The sequence below is a fragment of the Fundulus heteroclitus genome, chromosome 16, assembly GCF_011125445.2.
Source record: "Fundulus heteroclitus isolate FHET01 chromosome 16, MU-UCD_Fhet_4.1, whole genome shotgun sequence".
NCBI lineage: Eukaryota > Metazoa > Chordata > Actinopteri > Cyprinodontiformes > Fundulidae > Fundulus > Fundulus heteroclitus.
In genome coordinates this window covers 12,006,614-12,034,353 of record NC_046376.1, presented here as the reverse complement: position 1 = coordinate 12,034,353, position 27,740 = coordinate 12,006,614, and the positions used below count along the sequence as shown (strand labels likewise).

General features: G+C 40.4%; 1 protein-coding gene across 2 annotated transcripts in view; it reads left to right on the top strand.

Annotated features, from left to right (window-relative positions):
• The window catches only part of ppp1r1b (protein phosphatase 1, regulatory (inhibitor) subunit 1B), a 34,384-nt gene extending 6,946 nt beyond the window's left edge, over positions 1 to 27,438 (top strand). Inside the window, exons 2-5 of one of the 2 annotated variants that reach the window (XM_012872016.3) lie at positions 14,553 to 14,633; positions 16,750 to 16,825; positions 17,936 to 18,061; positions 25,494 to 27,438. In XM_012872016.3, the coding sequence (XP_012727470.2) occupies positions 14,553 to 14,633; positions 16,750 to 16,825; positions 17,936 to 18,061; positions 25,494 to 25,639 (429 nt within the window). In that variant the 3' untranslated portion in view covers positions 25,640 to 27,438. Of the gene's footprint in view, positions 1 to 14,552; positions 14,640 to 16,749; positions 16,826 to 17,935; positions 18,062 to 25,493 lie in introns of both variants that reach the window. The other variant, XM_012872014.3, reaches the window with a different exon arrangement.
• Positions 27,439 to 27,740: the final 302 nt, after the last annotated feature.

Sequence of the window (27,740 nt, the reverse complement as noted above, 5' to 3'; positions counted from 1 at the left end):
TTGGGACACATTTCAGTTAATTTACAACAGAGTTGAAAACGAGCAAAAAAACTGCCTGGTCATGTGGTTTCAACAGCTGCTCGTTATGGGGGCTTTCACAAGAAGCTGGCCGGTACGAGCAGCGAGCGAGGCAAAGAGCTGTCAAGCATGTTGTTCTGTATAAATGAGACAAATGTAGGAGCACAGGAATAGCCGGAAGAGATCGAGAGAGTATGACGGAGTGTCATGGCTACAGAAAAGCCGACCGAGGCGTTGTAAGGGTGCATGGACATCGATGTCCATCACTGCCTCCCTTGGTTCACAGCAAAAACGGAACTAGAAATAAGTAAAATGTGTGTTAAAATTTGTGTATTTGTCCTTAATTTTAGCAGGTAAATAAGATGATTTGCCAATGGAATAAGAATTTTGCACTTAAAATAGGAACAACTCATCTCAATCATCTTATTTCAAGTGCAGGATGTCTAATTATCTTATTTTAGGGGTGAAAACACTCATTCCATTGGCAAATAATCTTATTTACCTGCTCAAATAAAGGACTAATACACTAAGGTTAAGAACAATTTACTTATTTTTAGATCCGTTTATGCAGTGTTCATTTTTCCCTTTTTGCTTTGCAAGGTAGTCCGTTTGCTTTCAGACTATAAAAGAACAACACCAGGCCAAATGAAGTGGACTATCTGAGGAAATAAGCTCTGGTCCGTTTAAAGCTGAACGAACAGCCCTATTCTTAACCGACTGGTCATTACCGATGTTTTTTTTTTTTTCAAACTTTGGTTGAAAGTTTGAAAAAAAAACTTTTGTTTTTCCGGAAAGTGTGGTACTGTTTGATTTTTGGATTGTGGTGCCCCCCCCACACACACACTGTATAAATGTAATAAGATTAAAGGGCTGATTTCTCTAAACATGCTTCTTCCCACCTATTGCCAATCAGCTCTTGTCCCTACAGGGTCCCTGGTGGGCTGGTTGCTATCTCCAGTGGTCATCGGGGCAAGAGGAGGTGTACACCGTCACACAGGTCACCAGTTTATCACAGGGTCACAGTGGGCAAACAACCATGCACGCCCACACTCACTCCTTAGAGCAATTTAGAGAGATCAATTAACCCAGCATGCACTTTTTTTGGCTGTGGGAAGAAGTTGGAGAACCTGAAGAGAATCCATGCATGCATGTACGCAGAAAGACCGCGGGGCAAGATTCACAGCCCAAACCGTCTTGCTGCAAAGCAACGGTACTAACAACTAACAACTCTCTCTAAATATTCAATACAATTGTGCAACAATATAAGGATTTTTTTTTTTTTTTAGCCTCGTTATGCAGCTTTACCCAGGGGCGCGAACAGTTCCAGCGGGTGTTGCAGGATGCATCGCAACCATGAACGTAAACGTTGCTTTCGTCCTTTATTCCACGCGGGTAAATATAGCATTGCAGATGAGTAACCCCAGCTGCTCTGGCGTCTGTTTGTGCTGGGCTGTTGACCTCTGGAACCACACTTAGTGATCTGACCGAATCTGATTGCATGAACAAGGGGAGGCACAATCCCCTCGGTGACCAGAGGGTCTCAGCCATGCTGTTATCTGTGAAACAACTTTGACTGGCACCTTCGTCGGCTCTGCAACACGGCCCCGGCGGGTGGCTTCCGGTCACTCGTCGGCACGCCAAGGTGATGGCAAACTCTTGTTGTAACGGTGTTTTTGAAACAGCAGGACGAGAAGCTAATTACATAAATGCTGGAGGGGAATGTGGGGACAGAGGAGGAGGGGGAGTCGGCCTGAGTATTATTTAATTCTGCCTGTAGTTGCAGTGTAAGTATGATATCTGTTTGAGGGTCATTGGAGAGTCCCTCCGGATACTATCTGCAGCCCATCTGTTTTTTTCCCCCCTGTTAGCTCAAAGTGGGGGCCATAGGTCACTGCAAAAGTGTTCTGTGAATGTTAGGAAGCGACATGCAGCATTCTCTTCGACTTGGGGGGGGATTCAGCAAAACCATGTGCCTGAATAGGGATGAGTTTCTGTTGTTTTGGCTGCAAGTGGTGCAGAAAAGTCCTTGAACTTTGCACAAAGCAGCTGTAAACCCAACAAGCGCTTGTTACTCAGTGCGACTTTGTTAAAAACCGCCCGCTGGTGATGAATGGATACAGACTGAAGCTGTCTGACGGAGCTGGTACGGTCACGTGACGTATCTGATGGCGGCTGGTTGGGTGTTTACTTTATGGAAACATTTGACCCGCCCGCTCTGTGTGGAGGTTGTCTGGGGTGATAGGAGGTGTTCAGATTAGAGAGCAGCTGTTAGTCTGTCCAGTTCTCTGACTAAAGCAAAAAACAAAAACAAAAAAACAGAGGATAACTCTAACCAAATATAACAAAGTGCTGTTTTATACATATCTTCTTAATCTCCCAAGCAAAAAAAAAAAAAAGAAAAGAAATGAAAAATATTTAAATATAGCAAGCATTCCTAAGCTTGTTAATAAACTAAAGCGTGTGACCTTACAATGCGTTAGAGATCCATGACTACAGAAACGGGCTAATTTTCCACTCTACTGTTTTATTGAATTCTTTGCAAGGCCGTTGTTGGAGCGCCGCATGAGGCCCGACCGTGTCATTTTAAAAAGCTCGCTGGGGGCGAGGTGTGCTTCAGAGAAAAAAAGGTTGACTTTGTGACCTTTTTTTTAATTGAGTTGCTCTTCAGAGTTCAGCCGAGCTAAAGATCACGGCAGCAGAAATGGAATAACGCTGCAGGAGAGCACGTTTAATGGTGAAATAGATGAGGGACTCGATGCTCTTTAGACTTATCTGAATTCATACGGAGGAAGCGACCGATGGCTTGATTTCAACTGTGATATAGTGATTTAGAAGATGCGGAGGAAGCAGCGGTATTAAGCATGGAGTCCATTTACACTTCTGGTCAGAGGCTTACATACATACACTAATCATAAACTTTATTTACGTCACACTTTAAATGATGCATTTGAACCATATTTTATCCAGGGGGAAATTATTAGTCACCACACAAAAATATTGAGTGCATAGGTTACATTGGATTTTGTCTGACCAAATTAAGGTCAAAATTATATATACATGCAGGCTCAGATATATACATACATAAAAAAATTTGTAAAACGTCACTGAGAAAGTTGCAGAAAAACTCCATGTTTTTTGTATCAATCAACAAGCTTTTGGCATCACTTGGGATATCTGACAACTGTTTATGGCAGATTACCTGCCTTTTAAGCACTGAGGTCACAACATTAGTGTTGGCCTCCCTTTTCTAATCCAGTTTTGATGTATTTTGGGTAATTGCCCGGAACCTATTCATTTTTGGACCCAAACTATCACCTTGAAAAAAATTGAAATTAGTTCGGGTGTTCAGGATCAAGCCAGTTACCACCAAGAATCAAGTTTTCCACGAACAAGAAGATGCTGTAACACCAGCCACTTTTCCATAGACTTGGAAGAAAGAACTCCCCTGCTCCAAAATCAACATATTTAAGCTTTAGGTAAAATTCCAGTACACAACATGGACAAACCAAATGCCTTCTGGCAAAAGGTTTAATCAGATTGGTCAAAAGATTGAGTTTTTAGGGCACAATGAAAGGAAACCTGTTTGGAGTCATGTAAAGGCTTTCAAAACTACAAACACTGAACCGACTTTCAAGCATGGAGGTGGTGGCATCATGCTTAGGGCTTGTTTTATTGCTACTGGTAGTGGTACGTAGCCTTGGATTTTTGGGAATTTATCTTAATCAGCAGTTGATGATTGATGCTAGGACACAAGTGGGGGCTTCTACAGGACAAAGACCCCAAATAGACATCTAAACTGGTTTGGGGTAGATACTGCAGGTTACAATTAGGCCCCTGGGATAGTCCCAACTTCTAATCATCATCTGTAGATGAGCTATCTAGATAGATTTAGATATATATACATGCTGAGAGCTGGTTCCATGTCAGGAAACCAACCAATTTAAGTGAGTTAACCTTTTTGATAAAAATAATTGATCCGGTATCCAGCCAGCATTGTCAGAAGCTTCTAAATACTAAAAAAACACACAAATAGTTTCTCTACTACTTCCTAAGAGACACTTTTCAAGATATCAGTGAAAGTGTATGTTTATATTTGAGCCCCTATGACTAATTTTGACCCTGTGTGGATTAGAGAAAGAAAAAAACAAAACAGAAAACAGTAAATCTCAACATTATGCACCAAATTGTGGTTGTTCAGAATTCAATGCAGTTGTATGTCGTATTTCTAGGCCACCTGCAAATAAACGCTGCAAATGTATCATTAAAAAAAAAACATGAAAAAAAAACACATAATGGAAATAAAGATAACACTTTATGTTTATGCGTTTGTCCCAAGCGAGTTATAAATGCAGATATAACAGTTCAATTAATATCAACTCTAACAATAAGCCACTTAGAAGGATGATCAGTAGTCAGGCTCTGTCTGTGTAGAAATAGTTAAGTGGAGGCATAGAGGGAAGTGCAAAAATAGCAGTAGAGGGTGTAGGGAAGGACGGGGTAGTAGATGCTCTTTGAAGAGCTAGAGCTTGAAGAGTTGCTTGAAGATGGACAGGGAAGTCCCCGTTCCTGTAGTGGTCAGTAGGCCGTCATCGTGGAACGACGTACAAAGAGTCTGGAGTGTCTCGAGTGTGATGTAGACACGGTCATCTGTCAATCCCTTTCAACCAGATTAACACAGTAATTTACCTTAATAGTTCAATGTGTAATTTTTTTTTTTTTTTAAGATATGTTCTATGAAATACTAATCAGTAGTCAGTACCTTACCTGCAGTAGAAAGTTGGTAGAGCAAACAGAATTTGGAGACTCAGGTTAAACAGGAGAAAAGCTAAAGGCCAATACAACTGAGTAAGAATTACAGCAGAGTTTCTACAATCAAAGCTTTTAGTACCAGCCTGATCGGCTGCTTTATTAACCGATTTTTAAAGCGTCTTGTTTGTTGGTCACTTCACAGCTAGACGACTACATAAAGTGACATTTGCTAAGGCTGCTGGTTGTGTCAGATTCATTATTCTGCCAGTATGATTTCAAAAGAACAGTGAGACAGCAAGATTGAGTGATTATGACAGCAGAGATGACTTTGTTCTCTTTTTTTTATTTTATTTCTGGAGAGACAAGATGATGTCTGTTAGCCTGAGGAAGAGATAACGAGACACATCATGTGATAAATCCAGAGACAACATCATCTACCTAGTGGTGCATAGTAGTAGAAACTATGCCTGATAGCTGCTAATTCTAAGCAGCGATAAGCAGTAGGCGATCACATTTTGCCAGATTCTGATGCATTTTTATCGCATCTGTTGGTCTTACGCTGTGAGTAACACAACTGGAACAAATACCAGATGGAGTGTCGCAAAGCGGTCAACCTTACCCATTTTAGCCGAAGTTTGACTCAGATGATCCTATGCCATGACTGAGAGTGATGGCAAAGCTGAAGCGAACACTGACAAAGACTGTGATCATTTTCAGAAATTCACACAGCTTGACTTTGAAGTTTCCTTCTGATTGGTATTTGTGCTTCTTTGCTACGCACAAAAGTTGCTTTTTATTGCCTAATCAGCTCATGACAAGCAGCTTTGGGATAAATACAAAGACGGTTAGTATCGGGAATGAATGGTGAAACTTGAATGAACCCCGTCTCCCCTCCTGGGTGCAGAGCAATGCGTTTTTTTTTTTTGTTTTGTTTTTTTTTTTTTTCATTTTTTCTCTAGCATTGACTGTAACTTGGCAGTGATAAAGGCTCTACAGCATGGAGAGAGATGTTGAGGATAACTGGTAGGCCTGGACACGTTAATTATATGTCTGCCTGACCTTCCCTCTCGCCAGCAGTGGCCTTCCCACCGGATAAATCAAATCTTCCTCTAAAACAACTGGGGGGAAAAGCTTGCTGCAGATCTTCAATGATAAAATGAGATGTTTCCAGTACATCCGGGTCCACTTCACTAACTTCTTCCATGTCTTTCCACCAATCTATGCAGTATTCCCTTTTATACATTACATATTTTGTCGCAACCTTACAGAAAAAGGGTACGTAATGAAAATTGGAATCAAAACATTTAAAGAACACTAAAAAAATATATATATATAAATGGCTGAACTTAGAAGAACTCAGAACAATCAACATGTTTGCTTAAAAGCATGTTTTTGAAAGGGCTGTATGGATTATATACTATATCTCAATGAGGTTTGATCACAGATTGTGGAAAAATGGAAAATGAAAAAAAAAAGAAAGTGCGAAATACTATCTTTTTGTGGTTAAAAAAAGAAGAAGCTGTTAAAGAGCTTACTCTTGCTTTAAATAATAAATTGGCAGAACAACAATTAGAAAGACAAAGCAATTTATCAATAACACCCAAAAAATACAGTATGTGCGTTATATTTAAAAAAAAAAAAAAAGTTTATTTCAACTGGCAATCAGTGGTTCGCTCCTCTTAAATTTCTTGTATTTAAAACAACCTAATATAGTTTTGATCTTAAAATACCCAAAACAATAAATAAATCTTTTAAACGTCCGCTTGTATTGATGCACTCTAAATATTATTGTTTTACTGAACAGAGCCTGTGGACAGAGACCACAAGCACAAATCAATGTTGCACAGATCTATATATATCCATCAGAGCAGATATGGATTTATTACGTCAGAGTGTTGCAGGTTCATACGTCATCATATGTACTTGATTGATGCCTCTACCATATCGCAGGTTGCCTGAACAGATGACCTGATGTCATTTAGTGCGTTTGGACACAAGGGATGGAAGCAAACGAGGGGAAACGAGAGCCGCACGGCGCTTCGCTCTGTGCCGCTTTTGCGTCGAGGTCGCACCTCTCCGGAGACGCTGGCTGTCAAGCACCATCGCAGAGTTTTACAGGCTTCCTGTCTCATCCGACCCAACCCCCAGAGGCATCTCTGATCTAGTTTATGTCGTCCTGCTGCAGCTGCTTTTTATAGGACTGGTTTGAGTGTACCGGCTTAGAGAGCCAAGGCTCTGGGGAGTAGACCCAAATCAGCCAATCTGCACCCAGAATGCTAACAAGAACGGTCCTCTGCCAACACACACACACACACACACACACACACACACACACACACACACACACACACACACACACACACACACACACACACACACACACACACACACACACATACAGTGTATCCCGAAAAATGCCAAGTCAACAGTGACTCATGTTCCCAAAACAGCGCTGCCACGGAACCCTGGCTGTTTAACCTTTTCCCCAATATTAAACTTGACGCGTGTGTAAATAAAAGGACTTTTATGAGCTTCTCATTTACAGTGGCTCTCACAAGGTTGGACAAGACTCAGAAAACGTCCAGTTTTTTAGGGTCTGTAAACAAAAAAACCCACAAAAAAAACGATCATCATAAATCATCCTGTACAGTTCAATAAAAAACGTAAGCCCATCTGTCATCAGTTGTTGTGAATCTGACTATCCAGAAATAAAGTTTAGACGTTTTGCAGAAAGCTTACACAAGATCGTAATGATCTTAGTATACAAAGTTATCAGGCAGAAAAATGATGCAAAACCTCCACAGCGTTATAAATATATCAGCGTGCGGTGAAGCCAGCCCTCAGTGCTGAAGAATATGTGGGACACCAGTAACAATTCAAAATCCTGCAGATTTCTTCACAGATTCGCTCATTAGCTTTGAATAAACCAAAACAACCCTTTTTTTATGGCGCCATTCTTGTGCCAGTGCTTTCATGCAAAGCAAAGCTCTCACCTGTGGCGCTGCTAAAAAAAAAAAGGGCCACAGCGGCAGCCCAACTTGTGCAAGACTGCCGTAATTGGTACGGAGTCGGAAAAAACACTTCTGCCGGTGGTGCCGAGAAGGGTCGGGAGATTGGGAACAAGCGATTAAGAGATGTAGAGGGAGGGAGGGAACGGAGGGATAAAGCATAGCTGGAGTAATCCCACACGCTGTGTCCCAGTGTTGCCGTAGCTGAGGAAGTCACATCTGATGTTACGTAACGCAGGCAGCGTGGGGTGGTTTTAAGGCTGGAAAATTACTAGAGTCACAGAATGTTTATGTCATCCGACATTGGAGATGTTACCACCAGCACCGCCGCCATTGGCTGCTTGTGCTTACTGTAAAGCATGAACGCATTGGTCAATTCTACGATTTTACATAAAGGGCTGTTCTCATTTCATAGCATTTACGTCAGTTTAAACGAATAGATCATCGGATTAGGAGTAAACATAAGCTTGCATTCGGGTGAATCCAATCATATATGGTCTCAGCTGTAGTTAATGATTTTGGAATCAGTTTTCTTAACCAATTTATCCTTCGGTCCAAGTGTGTGGCACTTTATAACAAAGATCACAATATTATATATTGCAATCTGAAAGATTGTCGCAACAGACAGAAGCCTAACAAATTCAATAGTTATCTCTCATTTGCTCATTTTTGCTCAAATCCATCTACCTCTTACTGCTGTTTTCTTTTAAACTTGTTACATTTGGTAATTTAAAGCCGTTGAAACACAGATTAATACTACTCAGGGGCGGTTCTAGATAGGGGCCAACAGGGGCCCATGCCCCTGTAGAAATGGCCTTGGCCCCTGTTATGGCCCCTGTACTAAAAGCATGATGTTAAATAAACTTCTCATAATTATTTGCAATGGCAAAGAAACCATAACTGATTGGTCACTTTGACCAATAGTATTTTTTACCTATACAGCTTTACTCTAAAAATAATTTAAAACTTAACGTTTAGCTTTAGTCGTATTGAGCAGGGGGCAAAGTTTTCAACTGCTAGATCAGGGGTCTGAAACCTGCCGTTCCAGAGCCACAAGTGGCTCACTTAATATTATTACACAGTTAAATATTGCCATTTTATTTGTTTTTAATTTTTTTGTTCTGTGCCCCTGTGAAAAAACACTGGCCCCACCTTGGCCCCCCTGGTAAATTTGGTCTAGAACCGCCCCTAATACTACTCCAGTATTTATTTCAAGATAAATGGCTCTAATTCATTTGGACTTCTGTGTTTGGTTGTGTCAACAATTGGTTGTCCACTATCCCTTCCTGGCCACCTCAGGGCACCCTTAGGGGCAGGACGCAGGTGTCTTAAACCGCAACATGCCCCAGGCCCGCCGCCGCTCTCCAGGACAGAGGCGGAAATGTCAGATGAAAGTCTCGTGTGGACGTGTGCTGACACTGAAGAGGGGAAATGAAGAAAGATAGGAACAGATGTGTCAGGGTGCATGGGGAAAACAACATGACTGCAGTTACAGTGTGACGCAAAGAAGAAGGGGAAAAAAAAAAGGATGAGGGTAATGTCACTGTCAAGGAATGAAGAATGGAAGTGGATGTAAACAGGATAGAGGAAGCAGAGGATCAAGCGCGATGGAAATTAGAGGAGAATAAGAGGGAGACGGATAGTGTGCGACGTCCAGGAGAGACGGGGGGGAAGCTGGAGGTTGCATGATGAGATTAAAGCGCGGGTCTGGTGTCATAAACGTGGCTGAAATCCATTGCTGATTGCGCTGTTCGGCTGAATGGGACAGGGGCGGGTGTCCGGCACGCGGCACAGAAAGCCGCTGCTTTGGCAACACACTGCGCGACAGCGATGACGCACCGAACGGGACAGAAGGAAAACAAACACAAGTCTCCGTACGGAGCCATTTTACACAAAATAGAGCCAGGATAACTCCCTTCCTACAATGCAGTGTGGTGCCATAAACAGCAGTGCGGGTCAGAGGCGTATTTCATTGCCAAGGTTGACTTCTTCCACAGAGGACACTTTCAATAACGTTCTTGTTTCGCTTGCCACTTCCACTTAACTGAGCTGCCTTTATTTTCTGATTTCTGACACTATGCATTCTGTAGTTTTTGACAACATCGCCTGAAGTAATTACCTCTGTAAACAGCCTTTTTTTGTCAATACACAAAACGTTCTTGTAATTTAAAAACTCCACCCTGGCTTAATCATGCTTGTGTAAAATAGGTACCGTCTTGTATGCTGAAAAAGTGGCTTGTTAAATGTTTTTTCCTCAGTGGAGACCAGAGACTTTGCTAAGTTTCTGTCTTTAGTTTATTCAATTAGTGACACACACAATGGATAATAGAACGTTTTGTTGGTTGGTGGTTGGTTATAAGTTCTATCCATGGTCAAAATTGAGAAATATGTAAAAACCTCAACAACAACAACAAAAAGTGAGCTTATGGCAGCCCTGAATGTAATTGAAAGTTGCCAAACACTGATGTTGTCATGTCTGGAATCCCAAACCCATTCTTCAATATATAACACAAGCCACCCAAGTGGAAAGTAGTGATAGGAAGTGCTACAGCACAACTTTTAGTTAAAAAAAGATGTATGTGCTAATATGTCCAGTACCTAAGATGAATGGTAAATGTTAGTAGCCACAGCTGCCCTGGGTCAGACTGACAGAAGCCATACATACTGTAATTCATCATTGCTCCAGACAAATAAATTTAATTTGAAACGTTAAAATTCTGGCAAAATTCAGATAGATGTCGTGATTTCTGATTTGCTTCATACAAGTTTTATTACTTTGAAGCACACAAGTGACAGCATTCCCCTTTGTCTGAACAAAAGTCCTCAGAACAGCCTAAATTATACCAGTGAGCCATGCAACAACTGCGCAAGACTCACTCTTCTCCATATTATCGATCTCTAAAGAGTAAAACGGCACTACAGCAATGAAGCTGTTTCTCACAAACCTTGAGTTTGTCTGCAATTAGTTTCTCCACCAAAAACACGTTGTTTGGCCCTAAAAAGTCTTCATTCCATCAATCCATTATGTTGCGCTTATCCAAGATCAGGTTGCATGGATAAGTGGTCCAGAGGGGAACCCTCTATTCCCTTTACCCAGCAGCATCCTTCAGCTCATTCTGGGGGATCCCAAGGCGTTCCCAGGCCAGATGGGATATATCGTCTCTCCAGTTCATTCTAGGTCTCCCTTAAGGTCTCCTGCTTGTGGGACCTGCCCAGGAGACATCTTGATCAGATGTCCATACCGATTCAACTCACTCCTTACCAAATGTTGTAAAAAAAATTACTATTTTAATTTAAAAAAGTCTGACTCTGTTTAAGGCATCTTTCATGCTTTCAACATGATTTTGTTGATTCTGAAAAGGGATCATGCCAGTAAACACTGGCCCATTAAACTATGATAACTGATAAGCTACATTTATGTATTAAAAATCTTAGCAGTCTCATTAATATGATATGACTCCAAAATCTATCCAAAATTAATGCTATATGATTTAATTCCATTCACCAGGGAGCCTCAGCTGAGTGAGAGGAATGTTTCCAAAGCTATATTTATTCTAATAATCACAATATTCATTGGGCCTCTTCTTTGACGATTCCAGTTCAGTGTTTCTGTCAGCGTCAGCCGTTCATGGCTCCTCTCACACTTGTCCGACTCTGAACTGACCAGAAAATTTGAGTCGCCCCATCATGATGTCATCGGCCACTGGCTGAAGGAGGAGAAAGAACGACTATTTTTATTCAGACCTTTCCGTTTACATTCTAGACTGTGTTTTATAAACAAGCTTAGATAAGAATGTCATCGTCTGAAGCCGTGTGTTCCTTCAAGGTTAACATACCTTAAGAGGAGAAAGCATCTGTTATGACTGAGTTGTTTGTACAAGTATTTACTCTAAGAAAATGCATTAATGTTGTAATAAATAAATCCATATGCTATAGATAGATAGCTATGTTATAGTATAATGTGCCATATTGCATATTTGTATGCTTTTAGAAATCTATAATTATGTCAGATCCTGTATTTATAGTTACTGAATGTTACAAAAAAACTACCACAGTTGTGCAAATTGATTATTAAAAAAGAAGAAAGAAAAGGAAAACAGGATCTTGGATGCAAAAGTAGCTCTTCTCACTCCTTAGCCATTTCTCATAATTAAAATTGTCATTCCAATAATACGATATTATGTAAAGTAAAAAAGTTTTAGTCTATGCATAGTTTTCTATAGGGAAATGTGGTTATCTAACTTGTATAAATAGAAATGGGGTGCTTTGAGTTGTTTAGGTTTGATGAAAAAGGTCATAAACTGTTACTTATTAGACTAGACTGGTCAAAATTTGGATCTGAAACCAATTAAATTGATTATATTTGAGATTTTCCAATTTCAATCTTGATAATTCAAACAACATACTAAACTAACAAGAAAACTAAAATATAACTTGATGGTGATTTAAAACGTGTACAACATTTGTTTGTAGGTGTGAAATGAAACTAGGAAGGGAATGTCTGGGTATGAAATGAGGGTGGAAATTAGCACACGGGTGGATTGACCCATAGCCATGAAAAAAAATTAGCAGAAAGGTAGAAAGAAAGCAGAAAATTCAGCTCCAGCTGCAGTTTTCACTTAAGTTCAACTGCTGGGTCAGCCCAACGGTTGACCAAATTTTAAGTCACTAAATTTTAAAAGAGGGAGTATGTAACCAAACTCTAACTGATTGAGCCATCTCTACCATTTGGTGGAAGTATGCACTGCTCAAATGATCAGCCAGATGTCACTGTGACTATATGTAGTAGGTTTATCTTTCTCTCCTCCAACCAGGATATAAAAAAAAAAAACATTATTATGGCCTTTGATGAAACACAAAAACTCAGGACACTTTTTAGCCAAAGCTAAAGTGCGTCAGTGGTTGCCACGCTAAGTGCTGTCCATATGGTGCAGTTAGTAAGGAAGGAGGTTGGAAAATGAGTCTGTATTCTTCCTCTCACAGGTAATTTAGCCTAGGAACCTTGCAATGTCCCTTATCGGTGCTAAGGAGCTATAAGGAATCCCACAATCCTTTGCATTACATGACATATAAGCACAGCCCATCTCACGGAAATTTACGAAAATGGCCAGAGAGAAGAGAGCGCACACATTGTAGTTAATTTTCAGAAGGCTGTAGGCCCGGATGTGCGTTTCTGTCACGTAATGACGTCGGAGTTGAAGGCTGTCTGAAATTGGCACAGCAGTCCGAGGGTTCTTTCCTACCCATGGTACTGTTGGGAGAGCTATGGCCTTCTCAACCAGAAACTGATGTTTCTCAATAGGGTTCCACCTGGCAGTTGCCCAAAACTTGAACCAAGCCAACAAGCCAGTATCCAAAGTTGGCTGACTATAACTCACTTCCTCTCTCTCACAAAAGAAAAGATACACCCAAAGAACCTCAGGACCAAAACCACAACCAGATGCGCACTAGGATGCATATGCACTATGGGACATTGGCCTGTTCTTTGTTGCAAGCATGGACGTTACAACCTATGTCCTAAAGGTGTATCACGGCAGAAATATCAAAAATGCAATGTTTCCTTGTGCTTGAACACAAACTATAGAATGCTTTGAAGTGTATCACCAAAAGGCAATTATTTCTAATAATCACAAAGCAGCCGTGCCTTTTACGTACTCACACCATTGAAGGGGTGTGTGTTGTAAGGTTAAGGAATGTAATGGTCTAATATGTTTGGCACAGTTTTATTGTATTTTCATATTTAAAATGAAATCCGGATATTTTTTTCATTCTTTTTATTCATAAATAGGCATGTTTATGTAACTTTGTCTGTTGTTGGTGCTATTTATTAACATTTCTGTACTTTAACCATTAAGTGACATCTCAACCGTTTGGTAGAGGTCAATATTTTTTAAATCTAAAGGGGTGGTTATAAAAAAAATCATTGATTATTGTTATCAGTCATCCAAGGGAATAAGAAATGCAAAAATTTTTCATTGGAGTTTTTCTTGATGGGGTGGAACAAAAAGGGTTAAATCTAATTGCGGCAGGTGAAACCTTTGAGGGCAAAATATGAACGCCACTGCCATTTGCTTTTTTATTTATTAGCATAATTTTTCAGATTCTTCCAAACAGTTTCGCTGATACCATATTAATTTATCCCCATCTGCCTGTTTTTAGATTTTGCTATAATAGTTCAGTGTTCATCTTATCTAAAGATGTAACACACAGGGACTGTAATTTTACTATAGGCATTGACGCATATACAGCTGGATATTTGCTTCAAAATTCAAAGAGTCAACTGTTGCCTCGTAGCATATAGGTTTATGGGGGGCCTCTAGTTCAACTGGCCCTTGCATTGCTCTTTAGGTAGAAAGATAGTTGACTTTAGCTTCCAGGACGAGTTATGAGGCTTAGGAGGAATATTACAAGGACTCCTCTGATGAAAAACCCTAAATGAAGAGCTTCAGCACCATGAGCTTAAATAATTAGTTTAATTCTCTTTACCATGTGTGTCCGTTCGATCAGAATGATTTAATTAATGTTCTGCTGTACTGACTCCAGTGTGTTATCGGGTGCTAAAACTTGCCGGCTCATCATTCATCGGCCAACTCTGCTAATGAAGTCACAGAGGACCCAGTGTGTCCTTAGCCGGCATGAGGTGGCAACTCTGTCAACATATTTTTCTTCATTAGATTAATATGCAGGTGTGCTGAATGTTATTAATAATACAGCATCAGCCACTTTGACTATTCATTTATTCATGACTGCCCTTTATGTTTGTGTGTTTGTTTACAGATCAGACGCAGGAGGCCCACACCTGCCACGCTCTTCAGAGTAGCCGACCAATCTCCTGAGGACGATCAGTCCACTCATCAGGTAAAGGTGAAGTCTCAAACAAGTTTTTTACTCTTTAAGTGTCTGTGGATTATCACCTGTCCTCCAGTGTTTTTCCCCTCCATGTCAGTAAGGTGGTGTTGTAGGCCTTCTAAAAATTGAACCCACTTACTTGTGTTTTGCGTTCATCATTAGAAATCCAAGTTGTGCCATTAATTGTTCAAACATGTCCTTGATGGGATTAATATCTAAACGTTTACACTTGATTCTTGATTTAAAAACAATGGTCTTGTAAAAAAGGAAAAAAAATTGAAACAAAAATGCATTAGCATGATTTCAAAGAAACATTTAGAGTGCACACCAATGCAGAACAATCATTTTTAAAAACTCTGTTTCTAATAGACCTGGCAAATGTAGATTTTAAACCAAAAGAAATATGATGCAGTAAAGCAGTCGAAGACCCCATCGGCTGCTTTGTATTGGGGTCTGTTGGGTTTGAGGGTCAAGGGAGTGGTGCAGTGATGACATCTGATTTGTGCGGTCAGACAGCCGTGGGAATTAAAGGTATAAACAAGACTCAGAAAACGTTTCCGATGAGAAGAGTATGAATTTAAGATATATACTTCTAAGGTAAAGCAATTATTTGGCCAACAACAGGATCGCCACATTAAGTTTGTCCATCATTATTGTTTTGATATTATTGATATGGGGAGACTTCCTTCATAGATTTTATGTGAAGTTCTGACGTCGATGATGCACAATACCTCTAGTCATCCCTGACTGTTGTCTTTGTTTTGAGAAGCTGTGTAGAATATTATATTATTATTATATTACTGACTAGGGGAAGTTCAGAGGCTGTTCGTCCTTCTGGGATTCTGAGGAAAATGTTTTGGTCTTTGATTTCTTAGTGGAGTTTTAGGTTGTTACAACCAAAACGCTGACGTGGCTGTCGCTGCATTTCATATGCTATCTGTCAAATTTTTACTCACTTTATAGATTGTGGTTTAAGTTTTGGTTTACTGAGATCACACCATAGACACTGAAGGTCAGTTTGCATTGCCCTTATGCTTTTCAGAGCATTGCACAAGAGTAGATGCAGCCAAACAACGTTCATTCTGCAGATATCACTGCACCACTGCAGCCTGAGAGTTTCTGAACATGTCCTTTCATGGTTTATCGCTGTTTGGGTCGTTCACAGACGCTTTTTGTTGGTAATTCAGCTGTGTACAGATTACAGATGTCTGGCGGAGACACGTCATTGGAAAACTTGTTGGTTCAAGCCTTGTTTGTAAATGGTCTGTGTATTAGATCTGTAGAGAGGGTTAGGCAATGTCAGAGTGCCAAACAGCAACACATCTCGGTCCTTTGGGAGATATTGGACTTCTTTCAAAACATCTCCAGCTTCAGACCCCCAACCTGGAGGGAGCAGCACACCTATTTCCCCTTAAAAAAACAAACAAAGATGAAACCAATTCAGTTCAATTCAATTTTATTTATATAGCGCCAATTTATGAAACATGTCATCTCAAGGCACTTTACAAAGTCAAATTCAGTCATATTATACAGATTGGGTCAGATTATACAGATTGGTCAAAACATGTCCTATATAAGGGAACCAGTTTATTGCATCAAAGTCTTGACAAGCAGCATTCACTCCTCCTGAAGAAGCGTAGAGCCACACGGACAGTTGTCTGCACTGTCCATGGCTTTGCAGCAATCCCTCATACTTAGAAACCATGTGGTTCCAAGACAAGACACCCTCTTCTCCATGACCAGATGCTTTCCATGAGCATCACAAATTGGATTGACAACCAGTTGCAGCTCAATCATAGTCCATCTGGGATTGACTTTGATTATGTACAGAGTCTGGCAAAACCTGGATATCTTATGATATATTTGTTCTTTATAAAGAAACATTCACATATTAATGTCTGGTGTATTTTTTTAACTTTTGATAAAGGGATTTAATTGCAGGTAAACAATCAAATTAGCATGGTTTTAGTTGTTCAACAAATTATGTAAAAAATATATATTTTTTTAAGCTACAGACAAAGTAAGGACATCCTCCCCCTTAATAGCTAGAATTGGTTTAGGGGATGTTTTTGGAGAAAGTGGAGGAGAAAATCTGGGTTAATCTTCTTTATCCCTTTCTTTACAGTGGGTCGTGGGGGAAAATGGCGTGCTTAAACCAAAACGTGTGAATCAGAATGTGTATCAGCCTCCATCGCTCAAAGGTTTGTACAAAGAGCTATAATTCTGCCGGTGGTGGTTGTGTGTGCTGTGTTTTTATCCTTATGTTTATATCCTCTTCTGTTTTACCTTGCTTCGCTGCATGTTTTGTCCTCCTTACTTTTCTGTCACCTCCAATAAAAGATAAGATTATGCACGAACAGACTGCAGAAATTCAATAATATGCTTTCCAACTTTATTTCTGTGGACATACCATTGCAATATGCTTGAATTTTATAAGACTGTCCCTTTTTAAAATACAGTAAAAAAAAAACAGGGTTAGGGTGTTTGTGAGGGACACAGAGATACTAGAGAAACAGATTAGAGCGTGACAGCTGCGAGACACTGAGTGTGAGTCTAGGAAAGTCAGGATCATCCAGGATTACAGTCAGTTTTTTTTTTTTTATGCAGCTGTGGCACAAACACACGCTGACATTAAATCATGCATGGTTGGAATCCATGCATGATTCCATTTTGTTTTTGTTGCATGTGAGGAAAAAAAACACTACTTCGTCCACGTTGATTTAAGCATGCGTGTCGTGGCTTTTGTGTCGACTGATGATATATTGAGTCGGAAAGTCTCGATCCAGCAGCAAAAATGTGCTCTTCGTCAGCACAGTGAGGGACACGGAGAGCAAACTCAGGAAGATTTCTTGTTGCGTAACCTTTTTTTTTTCCGTTAAGTAAAGCAACTGACCCACATCAGCGCTGTGCTCTGCGTCTGAGGCCGTGAAAGAATGCTAGAAAGAGAAGCAAAGGTGACCTAGGGGAAGAGTGAGGAGTAGGTGAGATAATATCGTACGAGAGATGAGAGAGAGCCGAGTCGGGAGTGTGTGCTGCAGATCAGGGGAAGGCGTAAAAAAAAAGAGAGCAGAAAACAGGAAAAGCTTTGTTAATAATACATTTTCAAAATCAGCGTGGAGTCTTGTTTTTTTGGCTGTCTGTCTGCCTTGCTGTGCATGTGCTTCCTGCCTGCCTGGCCTGTACTCAGAATCCACTGTGAGGCTGAAAACTGTTGAAGCGTGGTAAAACCAAAACAACATATCCCTTTTTCCCCTTGTCTGCGTCCATGTGTCCGTGTTGCCATCTCCCTGCGTGTCTGTGTCTGTGTGTAGCTGTGCAGAAGATGGCTGAAGCCCAAATGCTGAAACTAGGTGTCTATCCTTTGGAAGACCCTTGTGAAGGGGACGAGGATGAGGACCACAGGGAGGGAGAGGAGGCATCTCCCGCCAAAGCTGCTGGTGAGAGGGAGGCTCTTTGTCAACCGCCTGCAAACGCCATTCACACAGTTTGCCTCCTAAAGGAAAAAAAATCTCTTAAGACACCTTCTGCTGCTGACATGGGAGTGTAGGCTTATATGGTGTAGTTTAGAAGCTGGTCGGTTTTCTTAAATTAGGTAGTGCAAAAAAGAAAGAAAAAAACAAAACAAGTTTACATTTTTTTTCTGTTTTGTGGCACTACTTTATTTGAAAGTAGGATTACAGGAAATGGGGTTGAGAGAGAGGGGAGAGACATGCAGCAAAGATCAAAAGGCGGGGATTCGAACCTGGGGCGGCCATGTTGAGGACAGCTCTGTACAACGTTTGCAGACACTTCCCCTGCTCCACCTCCACGCCCATGGTTTAACAATTCTCTTATCTAAAATCAGATAGTGATCACTTATCAAATACATTTTGAATTATCTGTGTCTAAATGTGCATTTATTCCTTCAGTCTGTGTAAATCTCTAAATAAATCATGTTCTATACAATCTATTATAATGAAATAAAAATAAAAAAAATTCTTAAGGAAAATACTGAAACTGCAAAAGCTGATAGCCAAAGTGTGAAACGTCCTAAATTAATACATTGTTGAACCTCCTTTTTATTCAGTCGAAGGATTCAGTCTTTTATTGGCAGCCTTTTAGCGTTCCACATCCTAAATTGACTTTCAAGCTCTCCATATTTCTCAGATTGTAAGGACATCTGTTGTCCACAAACCTTTGCAAGTGACCCTGCAGATTTTCTCGTATTTTGTCCTGAATGCTGGATCAGATATTACTAAATGTATTATTATTATTATTATTATTATTATTATTATTATTATTATTATTATTATTATTATTATTATTATTATTATTATTATTATTATTATCATCCCAAGAGCGTGTGGCTGCACGCTCCATATTTGCATCTGGCCAGGGTGTTCTCTTAGTCATGTGCTGTGTTGGCTTGTGTTAAACATCATTTTGAAACAATGGACTAAAGCTAATGTTTGCTTCATCAGATCTTAACACATTCTTCCATTTAAGGAGATTTTACCTATAGGTCTGGATGTTATCTTTGTAGGAAGAGCCTTTTGTCTTTAGACCAACATAAGGAGCAATCCTATTTCTTTGTAAAGATATAGAGAATGCAAGAAGTTGTCACCAGTAAAAAAAAACCTGAAATTCCTGCAGCTCCTTCAGCTGCTGTCAGGGTTTTTATACTTTGCTAGTTTCTGTCTTATCTTCTCATCAGTTATGGGAAACAGCCCAGTATTAGTAATGTTACTGAAGGTCCATATTGTCTCCAATCATGAATGACAGCCTTGAGTGTTCCATGGTACGAATGCATACCATGGATTTATTTGCATTCTTTTCCTGACTGATGCCTTTGCAGAAGGAGATCGTGTGGTTCCTGTGAAGACCCTCTACAAACTGTCCTTAGGAACAAGATGTTAAATGAGATATATTTTCAGGAAAATCCCACATGGACAGGCAAACTCTCATCTTTAGGTTGAGATTAATGAGATTATCTGTAATTGATTTAATAGCAAGTGTAAACTAAAGAAGACTAAGTAATGGAGCTGAATCAAAAGATCTATCAACAAAGCAACAGTTTAGGGTTTTGCCCAAGTGTGCAACCAGGCTATTAGATGAAAAATGTAACAAACAAAAAAGCTCTGTCAGATTGACAAGTTTATAAATTTAATTGTGCGGATTATATGTCAGAAATATATTATCATTCTCTCTGGGTTTTAGATCAGACATTTTACCAGGGGTGTGCAGACGTTTTGTCGTCACTGTATCTGTATCTGATATCATGTTTGGGGTTATATTTACATGACCATCACCAAGAAATATGATTCAATTTGGTGTTTTTACAGAAACATCAGAGGACATGATAAACAAGCCTAAAGTTTTTGGTTAGTGGACAGTTTTTCCTTTTATTGTTCTCAAAATGATAAAAAAAGAAATGCATATTACACTTCCAGTAAAAGATTATTAGGAAGCCTTTTACCCTAACATATAGTTTAATACCAACTCTTAGGTTTGACTTCGGAAGATAATAAATAGGATTTTAATTGGATTTATGTCCACACTATCTCCTTCCTGAGCAAAAATGACTAATGTTAAACCAAGGATCTTATAAAGATTGCCCTGTTGTTTGTGCACATGGAAGATAACAGTGAAGCCTTGTTGGCAGGAATAGTCTTTTTGGTTTTAAAAAAAAAAGAGTGAAATTGTCAAATTTAAATGTGAAGGAGTGACATGAAAACGATTTGATGGTTCATTGAAGGAAATTGAAAAAATGTGTTTCTTACTGTGTTTAAGTGTCCTGATGAGCTGCAAATTGAGATTTTGAGCAATCACATTTGCTTTACAAAAGCTGTTTCTTTCCCCTTAAAAATTCTGTAGCAAAGGCTGACGTCTGAACAAAACCAAAGGATGAACCGTTCTGTGGGACCAGATAGGATGAATCTAAAATCAAATATTTCAAACTGACGCTAAAATAATAAATAGCCATGCATTTCCAGTGTATTTGAGGTTTTATTTTAGGTTTAGTTTGTTTTAGAACCCGATTTTCTATCTTTTATAATCTCTGTTACATCAGAGGGGAACAGTGGCATTTCATTCTGAATTATTGCTCTGTCCACATGACAGACTGTCTCTGCAAATCCCTTTGTGTTGTAATAGCCTGCTCAGACAAGAAAAAAAAAATCATTTACTGATTGGGATGTTTTTTTTTTACACTGCATATTACTTCAGATTTAAACAACAAAAACAAAACAATCCATGTTGGCATATTTTTTTTTTTTAGTTTTAAAAGCTGAAACATCACCTTTAACCACGGATTGCATGAATGATTGCTATTGCTAATTATCGGACATCCCAGTTAAGGATGTGCATTTTGATAATGCCTCAAAATCAAAACAAAATAGTTCTAAAGCATGTTGCTGCTGTCATTTTGCTTGATTGTGAGGGGGATATTACTGGGACCTCTCAATAAAATGAATCTACCTAAAGTAAATTTATTGCAAACTCTACTCTCAGGGTTAATTTTCCTTGTAGAGTAGCCACTTTTACCAAGTCTGTATGAAAAAAAATTATCTTTGTGCTCTCTCACACACTAACACACACGCAAGCTTCTTTTCCTTTTCCATTGAAACATTTACGGATCACCTTGTCCCCAAACATTTAGTGAGTACAGAGCATTCAGGCTTCAGCACAATAAGAAACCCAAACGTGCAGATTAAGCTCAAAGTCCGTACACGAGGAAAAGCAGAAAGTATGTGAAGGTTGGGCGTACAGACATAGGACCTGAGCTGTTCCCTGAAATACAACAAGAAACATTCGAGAAGGAAACTCTCTGGTCATGAAGGAGTATAACTCTGTGGAAGCCTCTTTCCTCCCCATTCTGATTCTTGAAGTTGTCTTCACCACGTCCAGATGCCCACATGTGTTCGGTTGCTACCTTGTCATCGATGAATTCAATGTTTGTACTAACAACCAGCTGAACATGTCTACCTAATAAAGGAGCAAGTGAATGCATGTGGATGATGTGTCAGTGAGACAATCTAAGATTTGTGGGTGCAGTCAGTGGTTTGTGTGGCTAATCTATAGGGATATGATAAACTCTGCAAGCAAATGACAAGTTCTAGGAAGATAGTGTAGTTTCTAAACTACACCATACGCTATAAATTAAATGCTACCAGTGTTTCCCTGGCATCGTTTAAAGAAACGTGCAATTTGTATTTGTCAGAAGAAGAAACATTATTTTGTCATGCAACTATTTCAGGTTTTGAAGGTCTTAAAGCAAAATTAACCGCTTTTTTAACATGGATAGTCTTTTTTAGGCACCTAGTGTGGATTAATTGTCTTTAAGCCCCTTGTTTTGACCACAGTTTGGCCAGTGAAACCAGTAGAGTGCTGTGAATTATATGTTTTCCTTACTGCAGTGATGTAGCTCTCATAAATCATGATCCACTGACTTCTATACAGCAAGATTTTAAAGACAAGAGGTTGATCTAAGTTGTTGCATCCATTGGTGCCTTCTGATATCGGCAGTCGCCCAGGGCTTGGCATTAAACAGGGGGTGGGGGGGCATACATGCAACGGATAACTTACCCGGATGACTTAATACCAATAAAGTCACGAAGGCTACGTTCACACTGCAGGTCTTGATGCTCAATTCCGATTTTTTTGCTGAAATCAGATTTTTTTTTTGAGGTGGCCGTTTATATTATTATTAAAAGTGACCGTCATCATACTGATGTCTGAACGGTTCAAGACGGCAAAGCGATAACAGAAGGAGACCCCTGTGATTGCTCTGGTCTATCTTGTGCAGCGTCAGCATCTGTAGTGGAAGAGGGGGAAAGGCATACCGGGGGCGACCCGGCCAAAGCATCCTGCCCCAGTGGACTGTTTGGCTCCGAGAGGGAGAACCACTGTAGACAATGTGTTGTATCACTTGAGGCGAGGAGGTCCATCTTTGCTACGCCATACTTCCGCCAGATCATCTGAACAACAACTGGGTTCAGTCTTCACTCTCCTGGCGGCGGCTTCTGTCTGGAGAGCAGATCCGCAGCACTTTTCCTACCCAGCAGATGAACTTCCCTGACACTCGGGTGGCGAGGTAAAGCCCACAGGAGGAGTTTCCGAGTTTCTGCCAGTGATTGCATGGGCTGGTGCCCCCCTGATGGTTTATTTGGTAAACTGTAGAAGTGTTGTCTGACCGGACAATAACAAGCTTCCCTCTCAGGGCAGGGAGGAAATGCCTGAGAGCTAGCCAGACAGCACGTAGCTCGACCACGTTTATATGAAGACATCTCTCCTGAGGACTCCAGACGCCCCTGGCTGTGCTGTGGTTCCACACAGATCCCCAGCCTGACATCGGTGCTTCCGTGACAAGCACTTCCCGACGAAGGAGGATGGAGCCTAAAGGGACACCCCCATTGGACTTTGGGGGACAAGGTTTCAACTAAATGCTGTAGCCCATGAGCAAGGTTGAAATCACCCATCAGCCTTAAACAATCTTATTGCCCGATCCTCAATGTAGCCCATCTCATCAGTCCTGATCAAGGAGTCCGATGCAGCAGTAGATATGGTGTCTTCCTCATATTCACCATCAGAAACACTAGGGGCAGTTAGGGTGTCACCGGGTTGCAGACTAAGGAGTAAGGACTTTATTTAAGCAAAGTCAGAGGCCAACGTGTTGACCTTCGCGGACAATGTCTGGTCATGATTAATCTTTTTTGACGAGGGGGCTTCAGCACTTAGTTCCTACCTGGGGGTTGAGGCCAAAATCCCCTTGGACATTTTACTCTCCATCGCTGCGTGTCTAGCAGACCTCTCCACCAGAGGCATACAGACACTACTAAGACAGACGTTGCCAGTGAGGGCTTCCCCCAAATGTGCCAGAGATATGAGGGGCACAACACATGACCAATCTCTAGGGCTCAGTGGAGCTAAGCAGCTGTTACAGTTGTGTCCCAACGGAGCGAACATCATGGTAGCAATACAAAAGCATGGAGCGGGAATCACTCACAGCCGCATGTAATATAAATACGGTGCAATAGACCCCAGCTGTCTCTGGTAGTGTTCCTGCAGCGCGGGGGGCAACAGTCGGCCACATGCAAAACTAAAAGCCGATCGCTGTTTGGTCCTATGTCTAGGGCAGCTACCGAATGGCGACAACAGGCCGAGGAAAAGGTTCTCACAGCGGGCGACTCCGACCGTAGAACAGCGGGGAAATGTCTTGCAGCCTCTGGAGGACATTAGCAGCAGTACGTAACTCTGACCGGATGCTTTGCAAGGCTACAAGCGAGCACAACAATCATAGGCAAATGTGTATCCAACCTCTGCATGAAGCAAGAATTTAGAAAAGAAACGTGTGCTGGATGTGTAGGGTATAAAAGCATACCGCTGACTGCACCCAGGTCACGTCCAATGGCGTGATATAGTTGGGATAGATTCTCTACCTTTGCGCTGTGCACATGTAGATATCCAGGTGCTAAGAATCAGAATCAGAATCAGACATACTTTAATAATCCCAGAGCACCGTCCTCTGGAGGTCAGGAGAAATGAAACAGAACCTGGCATTGAACAGGTGTTGTCTTTTTTGGCATTGCTTTTATACACGTGTAGTCAATGGTGGGTTGGTGCCTCCCTGTGTTGAGGTGGTCCCTGCTTGATGCCAAGAAAAGGGAGGACTGGGTTACATGTTCATGTATAACAACCAGCTTTCCAAATGTATCAAAAGCAGTGCAGAGAGATGCACAGAAAGTTGCACGCCGGACCCCTTGTAGACTATTTACAATGAAGCGAGAAAGACAGGTGAAATAGTAAGGAGGAGCTGCGAGGGAGAGGCTGCAGAAGAAAAAAGCACTGGCCATTGATGCAGCAAAGTGCCCTAAATTTACATTTTTTTTCATAAAGGAGCAGATGAGACATAAACACTAGTGGCGAACTATGAAAAGGCCAACAGCCTGTCCTTCGCAATGGTTTAATAAGGAGGTTATTTCCCATTGAGGAACCAAGGGGGTCAAAATTTACTCAATCAAACAAAGGTAATAAGGTCTTGACATTTTTAAAATGTGGTTAACAAAGGGGATGTGGAACAAAATGTAATGCTAAAATGTCCTTGAATTCAGATTTAGTGTATCCTGCATAAACATCCTTATGTTATTGTATTTAACTTTGTTTAACCACCTAGGAATATCCCATTGAAATTAAGAAAACATTACATTCTTGTTGTAAGAATGTAGGCAATACATCAAAAAATCAATTAGGAAATTTTAATAGATGGAAAATGACGTGCGTTTGAATTTGTTTTTTTATTTATTTTTTACAAGAAAGCTGTGTAAATTCGGTGAGCAGCAGTAGTGCTGCGAGAGCTCCTGCTTGCATGGAGGTGGTGAAAAGCGTTGTAATAAGGCGTCAGAGCAGAAACCTTCAGCTACCTTATAAGAGCGCAAAACAGACCTGCAGGTTAGAAGGTTATGCTGGTGGCGGCTTGGCCTGGAATGGTATGAAATTCCCGCCCTGAATTATTGTGCCAGTCTGCCCCTGATAACTGCAGCACATTTCAACCCACCCTACAGTTTGATTGTTCGGTGGGGCATTAGAAGGAAAAAACTCGCACAGAGTGCCATTTATGTAGGAGCTGCGTTGGTTGCGCCCTGCTACTGGGAATAAAACAAAATGTTAAAAACTGGGTTGTTTATGTACAGATGCAGTGTGCAGATAAGACACAAAAACTTTTCAGTCAGTTCTGTGAAGCCACAAACATGAAACACCAGCAAACACTCAACAGTTAGTGCTTAATTGCGTTTCTTCCTGGAAATCATCCATGGTCACACACTGGAAATCTGTAGAGGGAGAAAAAAAAACAACATTTGATTGCTCCTTTTGATGTTTGTTTTGTCTCCTCAGATCATCAAGAGACAGTCACCACTGAACGGTTTTCCAGTGTGAAAGAGGCGACCAAGGAGAAAGAAACGGCACAGGAGGAAGACGAAGAGGAGGAGGACGAAGAAAAGAAGGAGGCCGAGATTGAGAACAGTCGAGCGTGCAACTGAGGGGAGAGTAGATAACCTATTTCAGAGGGACGATTTGGGGGGAGAGAGTTGGTGTTGTCAGATGGTTTATAATCCGAGGAACTTGTAGAAAATGAAGAAATGGTTAAATTTGTGGCGTGTCACTCATTGGAGAGACGTGAGAATGATAGAAAATTCCATGTGCACGTGAGTAAGCAAAGCTTTTGTACTACTTGCCCTCTAAAGGGTCTTGCTGGATTTAAAGTGAAAAAATCTAATGAGCGGGTGAGGAATGATCTACTGACAGAGCATTGAAGCCACTTTGGCCCTACTGACCCGTTTTTATAGTGAGAGAGGGGGATGGGCCAAGGTCAGTGTGACCAAAAACTCTGCAAGCGGAGGTCCTCCCTTCACTGTTAATGCTTCAGCTCAGAGCTAAACATTATTTAAAGAGGCTAAAGGGTTGAACAGATAATAAAAATTCTTGGGTATAATTTAAGACTCAAAGTAGCTCTTTTATGACCCACTGTGAAAGCACTTGGAGGTGATTTAAACATGTGTGGCATGTTCTGCTTCGTTTTGAAATCAAGGCCTGCGTTGTTCCAATCAGCCCCTTGTGTGTGCTGCCATCTTGTGGTGAAAAAGAAGCTCGACAGGGTTTTAAAGTCCAACTCGCAGCTCCATTGTTTTTTTGTTTTTGTTTTGTTTTTTACTAATTGAGTTATAATCAAAGATGTGTTGATCCTTCTGACCTTTTTATTGCGACTTCAGCTTCAACCTTTAAATTAATTAGCAATCTGCAATTTCTTCTCAATGACTATCAAGTTTAGAACAAGTCCCCATTTAGTAAAAGCTACTTGCTTTTATCATCTTTAAGTTGAATTAATTTTTAATGATAACTGAATCATTCTCAAAAGCATGCTTTTATCTAAAAGCTGTTGGTTCAATGAGTGTATCTGTTTTGTTTTGCTCATTTCATTAACTTTGTAAGATTTGAAGTTTGAAATTAAAGGGCAATTCTACCTCTAATTGGAAAAAAAAGAAAAAAAAAAGAAACATCTATTGCCTCCATATTTTAGTTAGTATTACCATTAACTGACAAAAAGTTTAATTTCTTGCTGTTTATTGGACTGAAGGTATGATATCAAACCGTTTTTTGTATATTAACTCTTTTATAATTTCATCTTTTGGACTGTTCCCACATAATTGTATGCTGTAAGAGCTATTTTTCTAGTCTGAAGTGGAGTTTATGAGCTCAGCTGGCTGTTTTTGAGAATGTGACATGCAGCAGCAGACGCCTAAAGCTAGGCATTGTGCTTTCCTTTGTAAATCAGTCAAATGAGCTCTGTACACAAATATGTATTGTATAGCTATTTTACAATTGATAAAACCCCTATTTTACTGAACCAAATGTAAAACATTTTAAGTTACAAACAGTCCATTTCAAATTCTAGTTTAAGCAGTAGCAGTAATGCATGGGAAGATTTCCAGACGGTCCACAGGGGTGATTGCATTGCGCTGTTTGTTCCATCCAGGCTGCTGTTTGTACATAAAACTCAGACTGAATTTTTTTATTTTTTTATTTTAACCTCTAACCAACCTACTGGATGAGCAGCAGGTTGTATGTGAAGTCAACTCTTCGTTCTCTGTCACCCTTCTACCCTTCTTGGCCCGACTCAAACGAAAAGACGGAAGTAAAAACTCGTATGAACATATTTTTGCTTATTTTTTGGCCCTCATTTCTCTTTTGTTTTCCACTCTCTTGTTTCTTAATGTGATGTGGTTGTCTTTAAGTGAGGAACTCTATGATATCAAAATAAAGTTTTTTTTCTTCTACTTTACCTCAGTTTTTGTTTAGTGTGCCTTTGTGTGTGTTACTCTACCCTCCTACCCAGTTCCCACATTCATTGTCTACACCTGCTTAATATATTTCCAGCATTCACAGAGGCAGCGTGTACTACAGAGATATGCCAGGCCATAACAGGGCAACACGACGACACACAGAGCAAACAACCTATCACACACATACTCTCACTCACTCAAACAGTGAGATAAAGTAAACAAACTAACATGTATATCTTTTGGACTACGGTAGAAAGCCGGAGTACCTAGACCCCAGGCTGGAATTCAAACCCAGGACCTA